General features: G+C 43.3%; 2 protein-coding genes across 3 annotated transcripts; one reads left to right on the top strand and one right to left on the bottom strand.

Moving 5' to 3' along the window:
• Positions 1-10,918: 10,918 nt before the first annotated feature.
• Positions 10,919-12,288, top strand: LOC109861525. Its single transcript, XM_020441210.1, has 5 exons — positions 10,919-11,023; positions 11,158-11,238; positions 11,378-11,731; positions 12,104-12,163; positions 12,283-12,288. Exons 1-5 carry the CDS (start codon positions 10,919-10,921, stop codon positions 12,286-12,288), a joined length of 606 nt encoding a protein of 201 aa, XP_020296799.1.
• Positions 12,289-14,202: 1,914 nt separating this feature from the next.
• On the bottom strand, positions 14,203-15,295 carry LOC109861526 (putative nuclease HARBI1). Of its 2 annotated transcripts, none has more exons than XM_020441211.1 (4): positions 15,164-15,295; positions 14,853-14,997; positions 14,512-14,706; positions 14,203-14,393 (listed from the first exon to the last, which is right to left on the bottom strand). In XM_020441211.1, exons 1-4 carry the CDS (start codon positions 15,170-15,172, stop codon positions 14,218-14,220), a joined length of 525 nt encoding a protein of 174 aa, XP_020296800.1. In that variant the 5' UTR covers positions 15,173-15,295; the 3' UTR covers positions 14,203-14,217. The 2 variants fall into 2 exon arrangements, with proteins under 2 accessions (XP_020296800.1, XP_020296801.1); XM_020441212.1 differs by having other exon boundaries at positions 14,203-14,330.
• Positions 15,296-15,458: the final 163 nt, after the last annotated feature.

Below are 15,458 nucleotides of genomic sequence, written 5' to 3'. Positions count from 1 at the left end.
AAGTTTCATTCAAATCGTTTGAAAATCAAGAAAGTTATTCCAATTGTGCATATATGATACATAAGCAGAATTGGCCAGATTTTTGTTTGTGCATATATGATACATTGCCAGTTAACCGGTTAACAGTTCGTTTAAAAGTCTAAGATATAAAGTTGGAACTCGGACTTCGACTTCGTCGTCTCGTGTGCTCACGACATTCAAATAGGCTTTTCCAGACACGTTCTTTACTATGGTATCTCCTAAATATATACCGTGCGTTAGTTTTAATTTTGGCAAATATCCGACCTAAACTTTGGGATTCTCTATTCAAACATAAAATAAAGATTCCGTTCGCGGTGCTACTATTACAGTCTCTTGAGAAAAGAAAGGTATTTTAATTTTGGAGATATCTAAAGATATCTAAAAATTCTAAATTCTTGCGTTTAATCTATTTTAGTATTATTTTGATTAAAAAAATTGTTTCCGAGTATACCGTCTTGCGATATTGGAAAGTCGTCTGATACGATGTGAAATTTTACAGGTATTTTAAATGGTGTTAAAGTGATTTCTCCGTAAGTATATACCGGATAGTTGTGTTTATACTGCTTAATTTTAAAATATTTGATCAATTAATTTCTACGTCTTTGTGTACATATTTCTCTTTAACGTTCGGTCCGGATCTTGTGTCTAATAACAACATTATGAGCGGTATTGAATCGGCTAATTTTATTTGAACTATGGATAAACGGCCGTGTTTGTCAAGATTTATCGTCACTGGATGTATGTCTGTTTCGTCGGAATTTACTTGGACGCGGAGCCCATTGCTGCGACAGGGTGTGAACCTCGTTTGGTCCCCTGTTGCACATCCGTCTTCGAGGAGCCGGTAAAGTTTCCTTGATTGTTTTCTTTTCTACGATTATTACTCGCGATATGTAACTCGAAGTTTTCTAAGAAATGACCCGGTTCTTTATAGTATCGGCAAAACGAACCGCTGATTGATCGATACTGATTTAAACGGTATTCTTTGGCGGTATGACTATAATTGTTGCAAATTTGACATATTGTTCTAAGTGGTTGAGAACGATTGCGTTGTTCATTTTGCTTCTTTCAACAATCTTTCGCAGAATGACCGGTCTTATCGCACTACTGACAAGTCACGGGTAATTTATTATTTCGATTCAAATTGTTATTCGATCTACAATCTTTCGCGTTATGGCCTGATTTCGAGCACAATTGCCAGGTGACGCGATTTTCTTGCACTACGTTTATACATTGACGCGCTCGCGGTTCGCGAAGGCGACATTTATCGGCACTATGTTCACGCTTTTGGCAAATTTGACAAACTAAAATCTCGAGTCCTAAATCACCATGTTTATTTTGGGAAAATAACTCGAGTTTTTGGAAACTTCCAGCTGTGTGGCCCTCTTTATGCATATTTGGCAAGTTTGTAACGGGGCCGCCGTGTTATGCGCGGCTCGCCCGGCCTTCTGCCTGCCGGACAGCTCGGTCAGACCAGGATTCGGGTGAGGGGAAGGAAGAGATTGCGACACGTTCGGTTTGCTGTAATTCAATGATAATATATTCTGAAACTAAACTATTTACAATGTCTTAACGACGCGGCTCGAAGCCCTTACGGTCTGGCGGTTCCGCGGCCTGTAATTGGCGCGCGTTTGCTATCGCTAGTCGATTGCGGCTGGCGTGGAAACGGTGCTGGAACCTACTCACTAAGAATGGCATATATAATGCCGAGAAGACGCGGGGCTCGAGGCCCTGACGGATAGGCGGTTCGCGGCCCGTGATTAGTGCGCGCGTACGGTTGCGGGTCGGTCTCTGCCGACGCGGTTACGGAACAGAATCTTACTTACTAAGGGGGAACGTATTTACAATGTCAAGACGACGCGGGGCTCGAAGCCCTTACAAGTTAACGATTTGCGGTTTGTGATTGGCGCGGACGTACTGTCGCTTATCGGTCTCGGCCGATGCGGGAGCGGGACGGAAACCTACTTGCTAAGACAGGAGGGACGCGAGTATATACAGCGAGGGGTATTCGGTTACGAGGACGCGGTGCGCGGGCGCGTAGGGTCGTGGCACAACGTGGTGCACGCGGTCGGCGGGTCAGGACGGCTACGGGGTAGCGAGAGATGTCCGGGTACGCCGTGAGAACGGCGGTTGCGGCGAGCCGTGAAAACGGCTTTCGGCGGGCTGTGAGAACGGCCGAGGGGACGGTCGGTGTACCTGGGCCAATGCCCCGGGCACGGTCGGTGCGGGAACCTTCCGAGTCAGCACCTCGGAGAGGCCAGGATAGGGCTGCCCGAGTCAACACCTTGGGAGGTAACGGTCAGGATTCCCCCCGAGTCAACACCTCGGGAAAGAAGGATCGGGTTTCCCGAGTCAAACACCTCGGGGGAAACGTCGATGGCTCGAGTCAGCTCCTCGAGCGGGTAATGTCGGGGCACGGGTGTCTTCCCAAGTCAGCACCTCGGGAAGAAGGAGTTTTGATTCCGAGTCAGCACCTCGGAGATCGGAGTCGGTATGCTTCGAGACAACGCCTCGAAGGTGGGTTGTTGGTTCCGAGTCAGCACCTCGGAGACCTAGGAATGCTTCCGAGTCAACACCTCGGAGAGCGGGATGGGAAAGGACTGGGTCGGAGCCGGTTTCGTTCGCCTTATATACCCGGCGGCGGCCCGAGCTCGGTCCGGGGCGCGGTGTGCAGTGCGCGCAGGCCCGCGAGTGGGGTTCTGCGCCGGCACGGTACGATTTGCGATTGCGGCGCTTGTGGTCCCTAGACTTAGGGCGCGTTTGCAAGACTCGGTGGCGAGTGTATATGGTGTAACACTTTCGGTGCGGTTTAACGGCTAATTGCGGACGGGTAATAATACTATGCTGTAGATATCTGTATAGATATAAATATATTATGTGTAAATATATATTACATTGTTAGGGTGACGGGGTGCCCGTCATATCCCCCTTCTCCTTCAAGACGAAACCCCCGGGTCAGGTATAAATCGGGCGGTGGTGATCCTGCCCTGGCGATCCCACCGCAGGACCCAATGGTCTCCCGTCGTCCTGGCCCTGTATCGACGCTGATGGTGCACCGCCCCGGCAGGTACCTTTAGAGTCTGTCTGGTGACCTCGACAAAGACGTATCCTGCGGAAGCCTTGGTTATGGAGGACGTGGACGTGGTGGCAGCGTTGGTGGGGTCTGTACTGGTGGTTGCGGTGACAGCGGTGGCCCTGGTGGTAGCGGTGGTCACAACGAGGGTTGAGGGGGCAGTTTTGACGGCCGTAATGGCCGTTGTTGTAGTTGTGCTGGTGGCAACGGCGGTTGCGGCGGTTGTGCCGATCTCGATGGCCGTTGTGACAACTGCGGGGTTACCCGGAGTCCTGGTGGTAGTGGCTGGTGCGGCGGTAGTTGGTCCGGCATGCGCTCGTCGTGGCCGTTTCTGGGGAGCAACGCCCGGATCTGTTAGTGTGGCCCCGTAGTGTGTTTCGGTGGCTCGGGCCCTTTTTCGAGGTCTCGGCTCGGATGGTGGGGTCTCAATTAGGATGGCCCGACGAGCCGGGGTCACCGGTCTCCCGGGCCTGGTTTGGTTCCGTATCGTCGGGTCCAACGGGCGCAGAGAAACCCAGCCTCGCGTTGTCACCTTCCTTTGGCCGGCGAGTAACGGTGGTGGCATTGCTGGCGGCTCGGTATCGGCACAGCACTGCTCAAACAGTGCCTTGAATGCGGAATCTAATGTGTCGTCTTTCTGTCCCAACATCCTGTAGATTACTGAACTGTTTTAACCGGCTACTGTGTCGTCACCTCGGTAGATGGAGCGGGGTCTGTCTCGGGACCTCCTATTGGCTGTCATTGTCGCGGCTATTGGTGTGGGCGGTGCTGGCCTGGTTCACTGGCGCGGCGTGTTTGGTGTTTGGGGTGGGTGGCGCTGCTGACGCGGTTTGTTCGGCGGGTGGACAGAGCTTAACCTGACTGACGTGGATATTTCTCGCACTTTTTCCGCGGCTATCCCGTAGGTGGACTATCACAGGGGAGAGGGTGCCGGTGACCGTAAATGGTCTTTTATAGCGCGGGAGTAATTTTGCGGCTTTACCCTGGGCTTTAACCGACAGTTCATGATTCCTCAGAAGGACGGTATCCCCCACGTGCGGTCGCCATTCCCGTCGTCGGAGGTTATAGTGCCCAGCTTGCCTTTGGAAAGCGCGGGCCAGGTTAATGCGCACTAGCTCGTGCGCGGCGCGGAGCTGCTCGGTGCGTTTTGATACGCTCGGTGCTTTATTCAGCCTGCCTGTCGGAGGGCATCCCGGGGATCGCAATTCGCGCCCATGATTTAAGAACGCGGGAGTATATCCGGTGGACTCGTGCGATGCGGTGTTCATCGCGAACTGCATCTCCGGAAGGTACCGATCTTAGGTACGTTGGTTACGGCCCGTATATTGTGTGAGCATGGTCTTGATGACCCGATTTTGCCGCTCTTCGAGGTTACACTGGGGCGTGTACGGTGGAGTTCGTCGGGCTTTGATCCCGGCGTCGCGGAGCATATCGCGGAACTCCCGGCTAATGAATTGCCGCCCGTTGTCGGAAATTAAAGTTTCTGGCGCCCCGTGGCGCAGAACTACGCTCTCATAAACGCCCCGGGTTACGGCGGTTGCGGTTGCTTTACGGAGTGGCCGGATCTCCGTCCACTTCGTAAACTTGTCTTGGGCTGCCAAAACCCATACGTGCCTGGCGCTTGATCGCGGTAACGGTCCCATCAGGTCCACGGCCACTATCTGCCACGGGTGTTTGGCGGAAGTAGCGTGCATGTGCCCCGGCGTGCCCTGTTGCGAGGGCTTGTGCTTGTTGCACGAATCGCAGGCCTTGACATGCTTGGCGGCGTCACGGAACATGCCGGGCCAATAGTATGCCCAGGCGAGTCGGGCTATGGTCTTCGTGATACCCAGGTGTCCGGCGGTGGGCGTGTCATGATTGGCGTGGAGAATTTGTTCCCGGCTTCCGGTCGGTACGCATCTTTTCCACTCCTCACCGGTATCGTCCTTATTAAGGGAGTATAGGATGCGACGGTACAGCTGGTTTTGCCGTATGCAGTAATCCGGATGGTTGTCCGGATTATCTACAACAGCTTGGTACATTCGGCGGTACCACTTGCAGTTACCCGCGGGGCCAACGGCGCACGTTTCCTCGATGGCCTCTATGGGATGGCGGGAGAGGATATCCGCGACTTGTTTTAGCGCCCCCCTTCGGTAGCGGACCTCGAAGTCGTATTGCTGCAATTCGAGGGCCCAACGCGCGAGACGGCCGGTCGGACTATCTAGTTTTTGCAGCCACTTCAGGGCCTGGTGGTCGGTGATCACCACGAAGTGGTACCCCTCTAAATATGCGCACATCTTACGGATTCCCCAAATCACAGCAAGGCACTCCTTCTCGGTCACGCTGTAATTTTTTTCGGCGCCGTTGACGGTACGACTCGCGTACGCGACTACCCGTTCCTGGTCACCATGGTATTGTGTTAACACAGCCCCAAGCCCAGTTTCGGACGCGTCGGTCTGCAAGAAAAACGTCTTGCTGAAGTCGGGGCAGGCCAGAACCGGCGCGGTAGTGAACGGGAACTTCATCGGGAACTTTTCCGAAAAGTTCCCGATGAACCGGCGGTACCACGAAAGCATCCCCAGAAACTGGCATACTTTGCGTACGTTTCGCGGCGGGGAGATGCGCGTGATAGCCTCCGTTTTCTCGGGATCGGTGCGGATACCGTCGCGGGTGACCAGGTAACCCAGATACCGGAGCTGGTTGGCTCCGAAACGACACTTTTCCGGGTTAATCCGTAATTTTGTCCGGCGGAGACGGTCAAATACTTGCCGGAGATGCCGCAGGTGGTCGTCCAACGTCTGGCTCACGATAATAATATCGTCCAGGTAGACGAACACGTGCGGCTCGAGTTCGGGCCCGAGAATAATGTCGAGTAGCCGTTGGAAAGTGGCTGGTGCGGAATGCAGTCCAAAGGGCATTACCTTGAACTGCATTAAACCGCGTCCCGGAACGGTGAACGCGGTTATCGGTCGGCTTTCGGGAGCGAGAGGCACCTGCCAATACCCGTTCTTCAGGTCTATTGTTGACAGGTACCTCGCGCCGCAGAGCTTATCCAGGGTGGCCTCCACCTGCGGTAGTGGATAGGCGTCTTTTTCGGTAATCTCGTTCACCTTCCGGAAGTCAATGCAAAATCTCGGACGGCCGTCCTTCTTTTTTGCAATGACCACCGGCGAGCTCCACGGGCTATTAGACGGCTCTATGACCCCGGCGCGTTCCATCTCCTCGATCTCCCGATCAATTAGTGCCTGCATAGCAGAATTTCGCGGCCGGTACCTCTGTTTGATCGGGACAGAGGTTTTTAGTCGGATACGGTGTTCGGTAACGGAGGTCGGTCCGGTAACGGTGTCGAATTTCGGTAATTCGGCGGCTAGGAATTTCCAGAATTCCTTGGCTTCGTCCTCGGCGGCGGTAGCGCTTCCGCAAACGGCGGACTTTTGGCGCTTTGGTGGTGCCGGAATCCCGATATTTAATTCCACCATTATGTCCACCCCAATTAGGATATCCACGGTCAGATCGGGCATCACGCCGAATAGCTGCACGGTCTTTGTCCGCCCGATCTGCATCGGTATGCTATACCACTCGTGGATTGGTGTCTCAGCGCCATTGGCCAATCGGATTGGCATGGCTTCGTCCTGAGCGCGGTACCTATTTTCGTGGCAATGTCGCCCGACTTCCTCGGTAATAAAGGAGCGCGACGACCCAGAGTCCAGGAGCGCCGAGAATTTACGCCCCAGGATACTAACTGTAACCATTGGTCGCGGGTTAAACACGATGTCGAATTCGGCCGGGCCTACTCTTTTCCGTTCCCGGCCGCGGGCCAGTTTCCCGGTGGGTGGCAATTGCGCGTTAATACTCCGGTCTTCCCACAAGAGGAACAAAATTTCCGGAACGGCCGCTTGCACTCGGATTTCTGGTGGCCACGCTGCCCGCAATTCCAACAGCACTTGCTACGCTTATAGGTTGGATTGATCATAGCGTTTTTGGCCTCGGCGGCGGCGGTGCTGGTGGAACTGGGGCCGGTTTTCTTTCGCGCGGTTCGTGCCTGATAGTCGGCCTTGTTACGCTCAATGCGATCATATTCGGCCATCCGGTGCAGTAACTGAGCTACGCTCTTAAGATCGGACCGCGGTAGGTACATGTGGTACTTCGGATTCATATTTTCGTAGATCCGGTCTAACTGCTGGACCGCGGTAAGCCCCCCATGTCGGCGCATTAGTGTCTGTAACGCGGTCACGTATGCGGGGAATGGTTCGTCCGGCCCCTGTATCCGATCGCGGATCTCTTTGTCTAACGCGGCCTGGGTGGAATGCGGGCAATAACAAAGCCGGAAGTCCGCGACAAACTCGTCCCACGAGTCCCAAAAATCCCGATTATTACGGTACCACAGGAGCGGCTCCCCGGTGATCAGCTCGGGTAAACACCGCAGCAGCTGATCATGTGTGAGTCCATACCCGCAACGGAGTTCCTCCACCCGTTCAAGAAACGCGAGCGGATCTTTGCCGGTAAACCGGCATCCCCATTTCCTAACGAGATTCATGGTTTCGCCGGCGCGAGCTGGCAACGCGTTGGGTTCTACCTCGTCCATTTCGCTAGTTTCGGCGGCACGCGGGGGCGGTCGATCGGTCAGGTCGGGGTTCCTATCGACAAATTCGGTCGGGTGACTGTCGGAGTAACTTTTTAGTCGACGGCGCAAGTCGTCGATGGATCCGAATGCGTCTATCCTAAATTAATTCGCAAGTTCTACTAACTGTTCTTTTGATAGAGTGTGAATCCACGCTTTCGTGCGTGGCATCACGCCCTCACGTGTCGCAATGTCAACCGGGCTAAAATTTTAACGGTCCCTGTTCGGGCGCCATGTAACGGGCTAATTGCAGACGGGTAATAATACTATGCTGTAGATATCTGTATAGATATAAATATATTATGTGTAAATATATATTACATTGTTAGGGTGACGGGGTGCCCGTCACAAGTTTCTTGTTTATGGCTTGCGTCTTGTCAGTACTCGAGTTAACGTGTTTTCCCTGGCGTATGTCATTACCAAGTTAACTGGCAATGTATCATATATGATCAAAAAATAATCTGGTCACTTCTACTTATGTATCATATACGTTCAAATGGAATAACTTTCTTGATTTTCAAACGATTTGAATGAAACTTGATATATAATGGTTTTTGGGGTCGCTGATACTGAATTTAACATTGGAATTGTAAAATTCAATACGGCAGACTCAAAACGGCTGACCCAACATGACTGCCAAATATTAAAATATTATCGGGATTTAGAAAAAATTGTATATAGGGGTTTTTGGGGTCGCTGAATCTGAATTTAGCATTGGAATTTTTAATTTCAATATGGCAGACTCAAAATGGCTGTCAAATCTGAAATCAGATTTTCAAGAAAGAAAGAAAGAATTCAGGTATAAAATTATTCAAAACTGTTTCGTAGAAAATAAAAAAACTAAAAAATTACCCCTCTAAACCCTTATTTATTCCGCAATAAAAGCGACAGAACAAAAAAAATGTTTAATAAAGAATTAAAAAAACTCACCCCTAAATTCTATTGTTTAGGGGTTGAAGAGTATCAAATCAAAAAAATAACTCTCGAAATCGATTCAGCGACTCAAAAAACTCTTGTATACCAAATCTTGTAAGATTCACTTAATTTTTTTATGTTGCCAGTTCGAGCATGAATAGTAAAAAAAGCCCTGCCAGTTAACCGGTTAATAGTGCGTAGTTCCCTTTCTATTCGTAATAGAAAGGGAACTACGTCAGCTACAGTTCTCTGAACATCCAAATTTCTGGAGATTCGTTGTTCAATCTCCGGTTTCAATCCACGTATAAAACATTTGCACATATCTTTCTCTAAATCTGTTTTAAGGTTTTGAATACGCGAGCTCTCATCTGCTCCTTCATAAGCTTCTAATATCTGTTTACCTAGCATTTTTACTCTTCGCATAAGTAATTACATCTTTGTTGCCTTTTTGATAAATACATCCTAATTCTCCTTGCAATTGATACACGCTTTTAAGAGAACCTACTATCCGCGTTCTTATGACTTTTGTAAATTGACTTTCTGCTTCTTTTGGAAGCATAGATTTAGCTTCCTCGCATCTTTCGATAAAATAATTCAATATTTGTTCCATCAAAAAAAAGTACGGCTTCAACTACGTATTTAAGGGTAGCGAAAGGGTTAGAAGCTCGATGCGCCAGGATCTTAAGAGGGTACTGGATATAGACTATAGAGACCTGTAAACCGACGTTTCTCCTAAGTCCTTTGAAATCGTATTTACTGCATCAAATCTAAAATGCTTCTACAGAAATAAACAAATAGTGCTAAGAATTAACGCTTGTTCTTTAGAATGTCAAAATTCAGCACAAATTTTTTCTTATACAGTTTCCTTCTATAACCTCACTATATAGTCATGTATGTAAAATTATTTCTAAGCTTATGTACATATTTACAATGAACAAGCGCCACAGATACGACAAAAACGAATCTACTGAGACATTCAGATATGGTATGACAATCTAATTGATGAGAACAACGTCTTAGTGTGATGACAGTATAGGTTATCATATGCTATCATTATAAATAAAAAAAGAGTTTCAAAAGGCATTATATATTTATTGTCAAAAGCACTAAATAGTTGTTTATATGTATTTGCTTCTATAAAACCACTTTTTATGTCATGCAGTAACAAAACTTAAAAATTAGAGAAATTTATGTTTTTAAAACGTCGGTTTACATGTCTCTGTCCAGTTTCCAGGCCGAGCTCCAATACACTCTTAAGCTTAGTATCGTTTATATCTACTAAATCTCTTTTTGTATCAGGTATAGTCAGTGTATAACTTTCGTTGTCAAGCAAACCGGATGGACCGACGATGGTTTGATCATTATCGCTAAATCTCGAAGTCGATTGTAACAGTGCGCGAGGTAATGATGTGAATGAAGCAAAAGGGTTAATAATACTTTCGTCAAGCTCATCGCGCGAAGCACACACCGTTTGTTCGTCTTTGTCGGTCATGGACCTCGTAGTCATTTCTATTCCTCAAATTTGCGTTATTACATCCCGGACAAGCCCCCACAATTTCAATGAATCTGTTACATCCTGAGCCTGTGATTACGGTCGGGAATTAGTGGTAGTACGCAACAGACGCACTGACACATTCAAGCAAACGTGAAGTCTGTCTCGGCACACTGACACAAAGAAGGAAGTCAGGAATGCGCGGGTCGAGCGAGACAGTTCGGCAACACAGACAGGCCAACGGAGTTACCCAATTTTTCTCTGTCTAACGTATTCTCACTCGTCGGTTCCTTTTTAGGTCTAAGACGCAAGTCTCAATTACCAAGAACGGAACCACGCGATTTAACGAGAAATAAACGAGTTGTTTAATGAGTGTGGTTTACTAATAGTTTGTTAGTTAGACGAGGTCCATAAAAGTTAAATTAATTAAAGCCGGATTTGTTACAAATATTATCATAATTTTTTAAACTAACCAATGAATATAATTGGTCTTGAAGCGCCGTTCGCTAAATATGCGAAAAATATGTCTGTATATATATATATACATATATATATATATATATATATATATACATATGTGTACAAATATAAACAAATTCACATTTTCATGTGAGTTTTTGAATTGTAATTTCAATTCTTTTAAATCATATAGGATGCTAGATCCAAGTGCTTCGGTGGCCTAACAGGGAAAGCGACGGCCCGGAAAGCCGGAGATTCCAGGTTCGACTTTTTGCTGAGGAGTTTTTTTCGCAATATTTTAAATTAATTTGGGAGGGTATCCGGGATCCTTTATATACAAAATGCAAATAATCTTGTATAAATGGTTACTGAAAAGCAAAAAGAAATTATTATCTGTTTTATGCAAGATCATCCCGAGTTTGGTCGGGGACGTTTACGATATAATAGCGAAAATAAACGAAAAATTGTAAGTATATTATAAATGGTAATTATATTTCTTATATTAATTAGATATTTATATATAAATGTTCCTTTATAAATATTGTTTTTGTGTAAGTTTTGTTTTTCATTTTTATCTTATCTAAATTTAAATGTATATAGGATGAACTTTGGGAGAAATTGTCTACGATATTAAATACCGCGGCGTGTGGACCATATAAATCTGCTAAAGAATGGTCTAAGGTAATCTTTATGGTATACTAATAATTTATATAGTTTTTTATACTACAAAATGTCAAAGCAAGTTTATTGGTTCTTATTTTACTATATCAAATTTTTTTAGTTATTGCTCACACTAAATTTATTACGCTTTGTTTTTTAGACATGGAGAGATTGGAAATCTAATACTTTAAAAAAAGTTGCTAAACATAAGACTTATATGATGAGCACTGGTGGTGGTTCATCGAAACATCTACAGTTAACTGGTATAGAAAAAGCTTTAATAGATTTTTTGACACCAGATGCTAGTGGATTAACAGGAATACCAGAAGGTGGAATTGAAGATATAATGTCAAGTTCTAGTTATAATGAACTTTCTGTATTGTCATATAACATAGAATTAGAAGAAACACAAGAAATGTCTTTAAATGAAATATCAGAAATGGATTTATATCAAATGCAATCTTGTACTCTACAGAAGAAACATGCACAACTTGAAAATAATAAGAAAATTTGGGTATGTATATAAAAAATTATTACAATTACTGTGTGTGTAAAATGTTGTTTATTTTAGAAATAGAAATTAATATATATTTAATATATTTTTCCTTTTACTTAATAGGATTCAATAGATTCACCACAGTCTTGTACAAAACAAAAAAGACAACTAGTTGTAGCTAAAAATATCCAATCAAATATAGGAAGAGAGAGATATTTTGATTCATAAAAAGAATATACAAGATATACAAATTGAAAATAAAAACAATATATCGGTATATATAAAACAGTATTATAGATACACATACATATTGTTTTATAATCATAACAGATTTGTGATATATTATTGTGATCACTATTTGGTATTTGTTTTATTTTTGGTAATTGATAGGAACATCATGAAACAAGAGCTTTTTCGAAGCACCTCATAAATAAGCAAAATATTCAGAAGGTATGAAAATTATAGTATATAATTTTATAATAGTAATATTTTTTATTTAATAATAGTTTATTTAATAACTAATATTTTTAATAGTAATATTTTTAAGTAAATTTTTATATATTATCTAGATGTAAAAAAGCCACGACTCATGGCAACTGCAATTGATTTGCTAGAAAAAAAATCTTCTACATTTGAAAACATTAAACAAAAAATGTTGGAATTAAAACAAGAAAAATTGAAATTAATAAAGAATTAACTATTAATAAAGAAATACTGCAACAGCTGCAAAATATGAATAATCAAATATCATATTTGAGAGAAGAATTAATTGGACAATACTTACAAGAAAAGTTTTAAAATATTAAAGATGCATTATCTATGCTGTGATGAATACGTATATTATTATTCTTATTCAGTTTATTTTGTTGAAGACTGTATATTATTTAAGTATTACGTAATTTAAAACTTGAGGTTTTTATAAGTCTATTTTAATGGGGTTGAGTGTTTAGGTCAGCAGCAATGGTGGATAGCAGCAGTGGTGATAGCAGCAAAAGGATGGCGGCCGAGGTGTGGTTCTTTTGATGAAGTTTAATGTTCCAAAAATTAGGTTTTTATTCCGAGGTATTTACAGACTATTTACAAGGTATACTTGGCTCTGACAAGAGCCGGTTTGTATAATTGGATGTGCCGAATTTCTCCGTCGAGTTTTGCGATGCCGTGATCGATCTCGTCTGCTGCGAGAGTGAGCTCTCCTGGTACTGGGCGATCGATGTCTGGAACGGCTTCTCGCTCTATGCTGCCGCTTCTTCTCCGGTTTGCTCTGCGGGATGATCTCGCCGGTGATCTCGGTCTGTACTGCTGTGGAGATAGCTTTCCGTGGCAATCGTTCCCATTCACTGTCGCTCGACTGCGTGGACTGATCTTTATATACCAGTCGTTCTCTCTGCACCCCTCTATGTACGCAAGGTGGGAAGTGTCTGCGTCGATTTGTGAATCCTTTGGCGTGGAGGAGAAGGTATTGGTGAGATGAGCGGTGGAAGAACCAGGCTGTCTCTAGGTGACGTGTATCTCCGGACCCTGATGTCCCACTGTACCAGCAGGGCTCTAGGAGGCCGCGTTCGCCGAGGCGAAGGTATGTTGTGAGGTCGGAGTATCCACGGCCGGAACGACTCTTCTATTGGTCCAGTGGATTCCGCTTTCTGATTGGTCGCCTCTGGTTCTGCTACTCCAAATGGTTCCGAGATGAAGACCGCTCCGAGGTGTACCCCTGGGGATCGTGGAGGCGTTGGTCTAATGATCCGGACCGCTGAAGCGTAGCTGGGTGCTTCGGGATTAATGCCGCTGGTCTTCTGCTTCGATCCCGCTCACTGTACGGCGATAGATATGCGCCGAGCGGGTCCATATATGTAGACGCCGCGGCAATAGATACTTCCGCGCGACACTCGCGGTCATGCGCCACGTAGCGGCGGCGCGCGAACTGCGCGTCCTGCCGTACGTAACTTTATTTTTCTGGTGGTGGTTTTTCTGACCGCCACATCTATAATACGAGGTCTTTGTCTTTCAGTAAGCAAGTCTTATTGTAACTTTATAATTCGTAAAAAACATTGAAGGCATAAGCAGACAAAATATCTTACATATTAATTAAGTTTATTTTTTCTTTTGGACACCAAGTCTGTTTTACAAATAATGAGATTAGTTACAAACGAACTTATTGCATACTAAATATGTGATATATTGCTGCAATCATATCATAAATATGAATTTTATTTCAATTAAGATAATGTTAGATAACTATGTTAGATGACTATAATTGTCAAGAGTTACTTTTTTACTTGTCATAAGTAAAGTAAATGTACTATATAAATGTATTTGTGCCAGTATTTTTCTAAAAGTTAGAGTATTTCTTTAAAAAATTTCCAAAGAATAAGATATTCAGTTTATTTTTTTATATTTATATTAAAAAATATAAAGCGGTGCAATTAATAAATTAACATATTAAGAAAATATTTAAACTTTATTGTTCATAAAACTATGTATATACATATGTACATCGAACAATAAAATTATTCTGCAAAATACCACCGAACAATGTCTCTTCTTATTTGTTCTGCAGTATTATTTATATTATCATATAGTAATGGTAACTCATAATCCACTTCTTCCAAATATATTTCATCTGGAAGAATTTTCCACTTTATAGCAATATTGTGCAAAATACAACACGCATTTATAATATATGCTGAAAAAAGTAAACAAAAAACAATTTATAATATAAACATTTAATATATTATATATTTAACATATAAATATATTGTAATACTGTATTTTTTTCTTATAATCTAAATTATATCTAATACCTGCAAATTCTGGCTTATAATGCAATGCTCTTTCTTTTCTTAAACAACGCCATCGTCCTTTTAAAATTCCAATACATCTTTCTACTGCAGAACGTGCTTTAATTATGTGTTCATTATAGTTTGCTTCCGGTGATCCTGCTGGCGGATTCTTAAACGGTTTCAAAAGAAATGGCATGAGTGGATATGCAGCATCTCCTAAAAAAGTATATTAAAACAACATATATACATATATGATACATATATCAACAAAATTTAAAAAATAGAATTTTACTTTTACTTTATCATAATCAATATTAAAGAGTGTGACATGCATGAATATTAAACAATGAATAATATCTTACNTATAAGCCAAGAACTTTTTTCACCTGCTTCTTGTTGTCTTTGTAAATAATAAAAAATACTCGAAGATTGAAAAACTCTTGAATCATGTGTTCTTCCTCCATGCATTGCGTTTACTGCCAATATTTTACTATTATATGAAGAAATCTAACAAAACAAATANTATAAACATAAATAATTATATTACTATTATAAACATAAATAATATTTCTANATAATTACTCATTGTATTTAATATTATTATAAAACAATATTTGCATTGTTTATANTAAATATCTCTATTAGGAACTAAGGTATTTTTATTAATACATACAATCATCATATTTATGGAATGATACAGTTTTCTGTTAATAAATAAATGTTCTCTTTCACTGTGTGGTGGAAAAATAGCTATGTGACTTCCGTCAAGAACGCCGATTACTCCAGGAAATCCAGTTTTTTCAAAAACTTTATAATGTATGTTAAATTTAAAATAGATTATAAAAATATTTTATACTAATTGTAAAATAAATCACGAGAAATATAACATCTAAATATTTGTTACGTTTAATAGTATCTAAAATGTGTAAGAAAATGTTTACAAAAAAATTTGTACTATTTAAGGAATA

The sequence above is a fragment of the Pseudomyrmex gracilis genome, unplaced genomic scaffold (assembly GCF_002006095.1).
Source record: "Pseudomyrmex gracilis isolate BER0280 unplaced genomic scaffold, ASM200609v1 scaffold_813, whole genome shotgun sequence".
Lineage (NCBI taxonomy): Eukaryota > Metazoa > Arthropoda > Insecta > Hymenoptera > Formicidae > Pseudomyrmex > Pseudomyrmex gracilis.
Note: the sequence above shows the minus strand (reverse complement) of the source record. Positions and strands in the feature narration are given on the sequence as shown.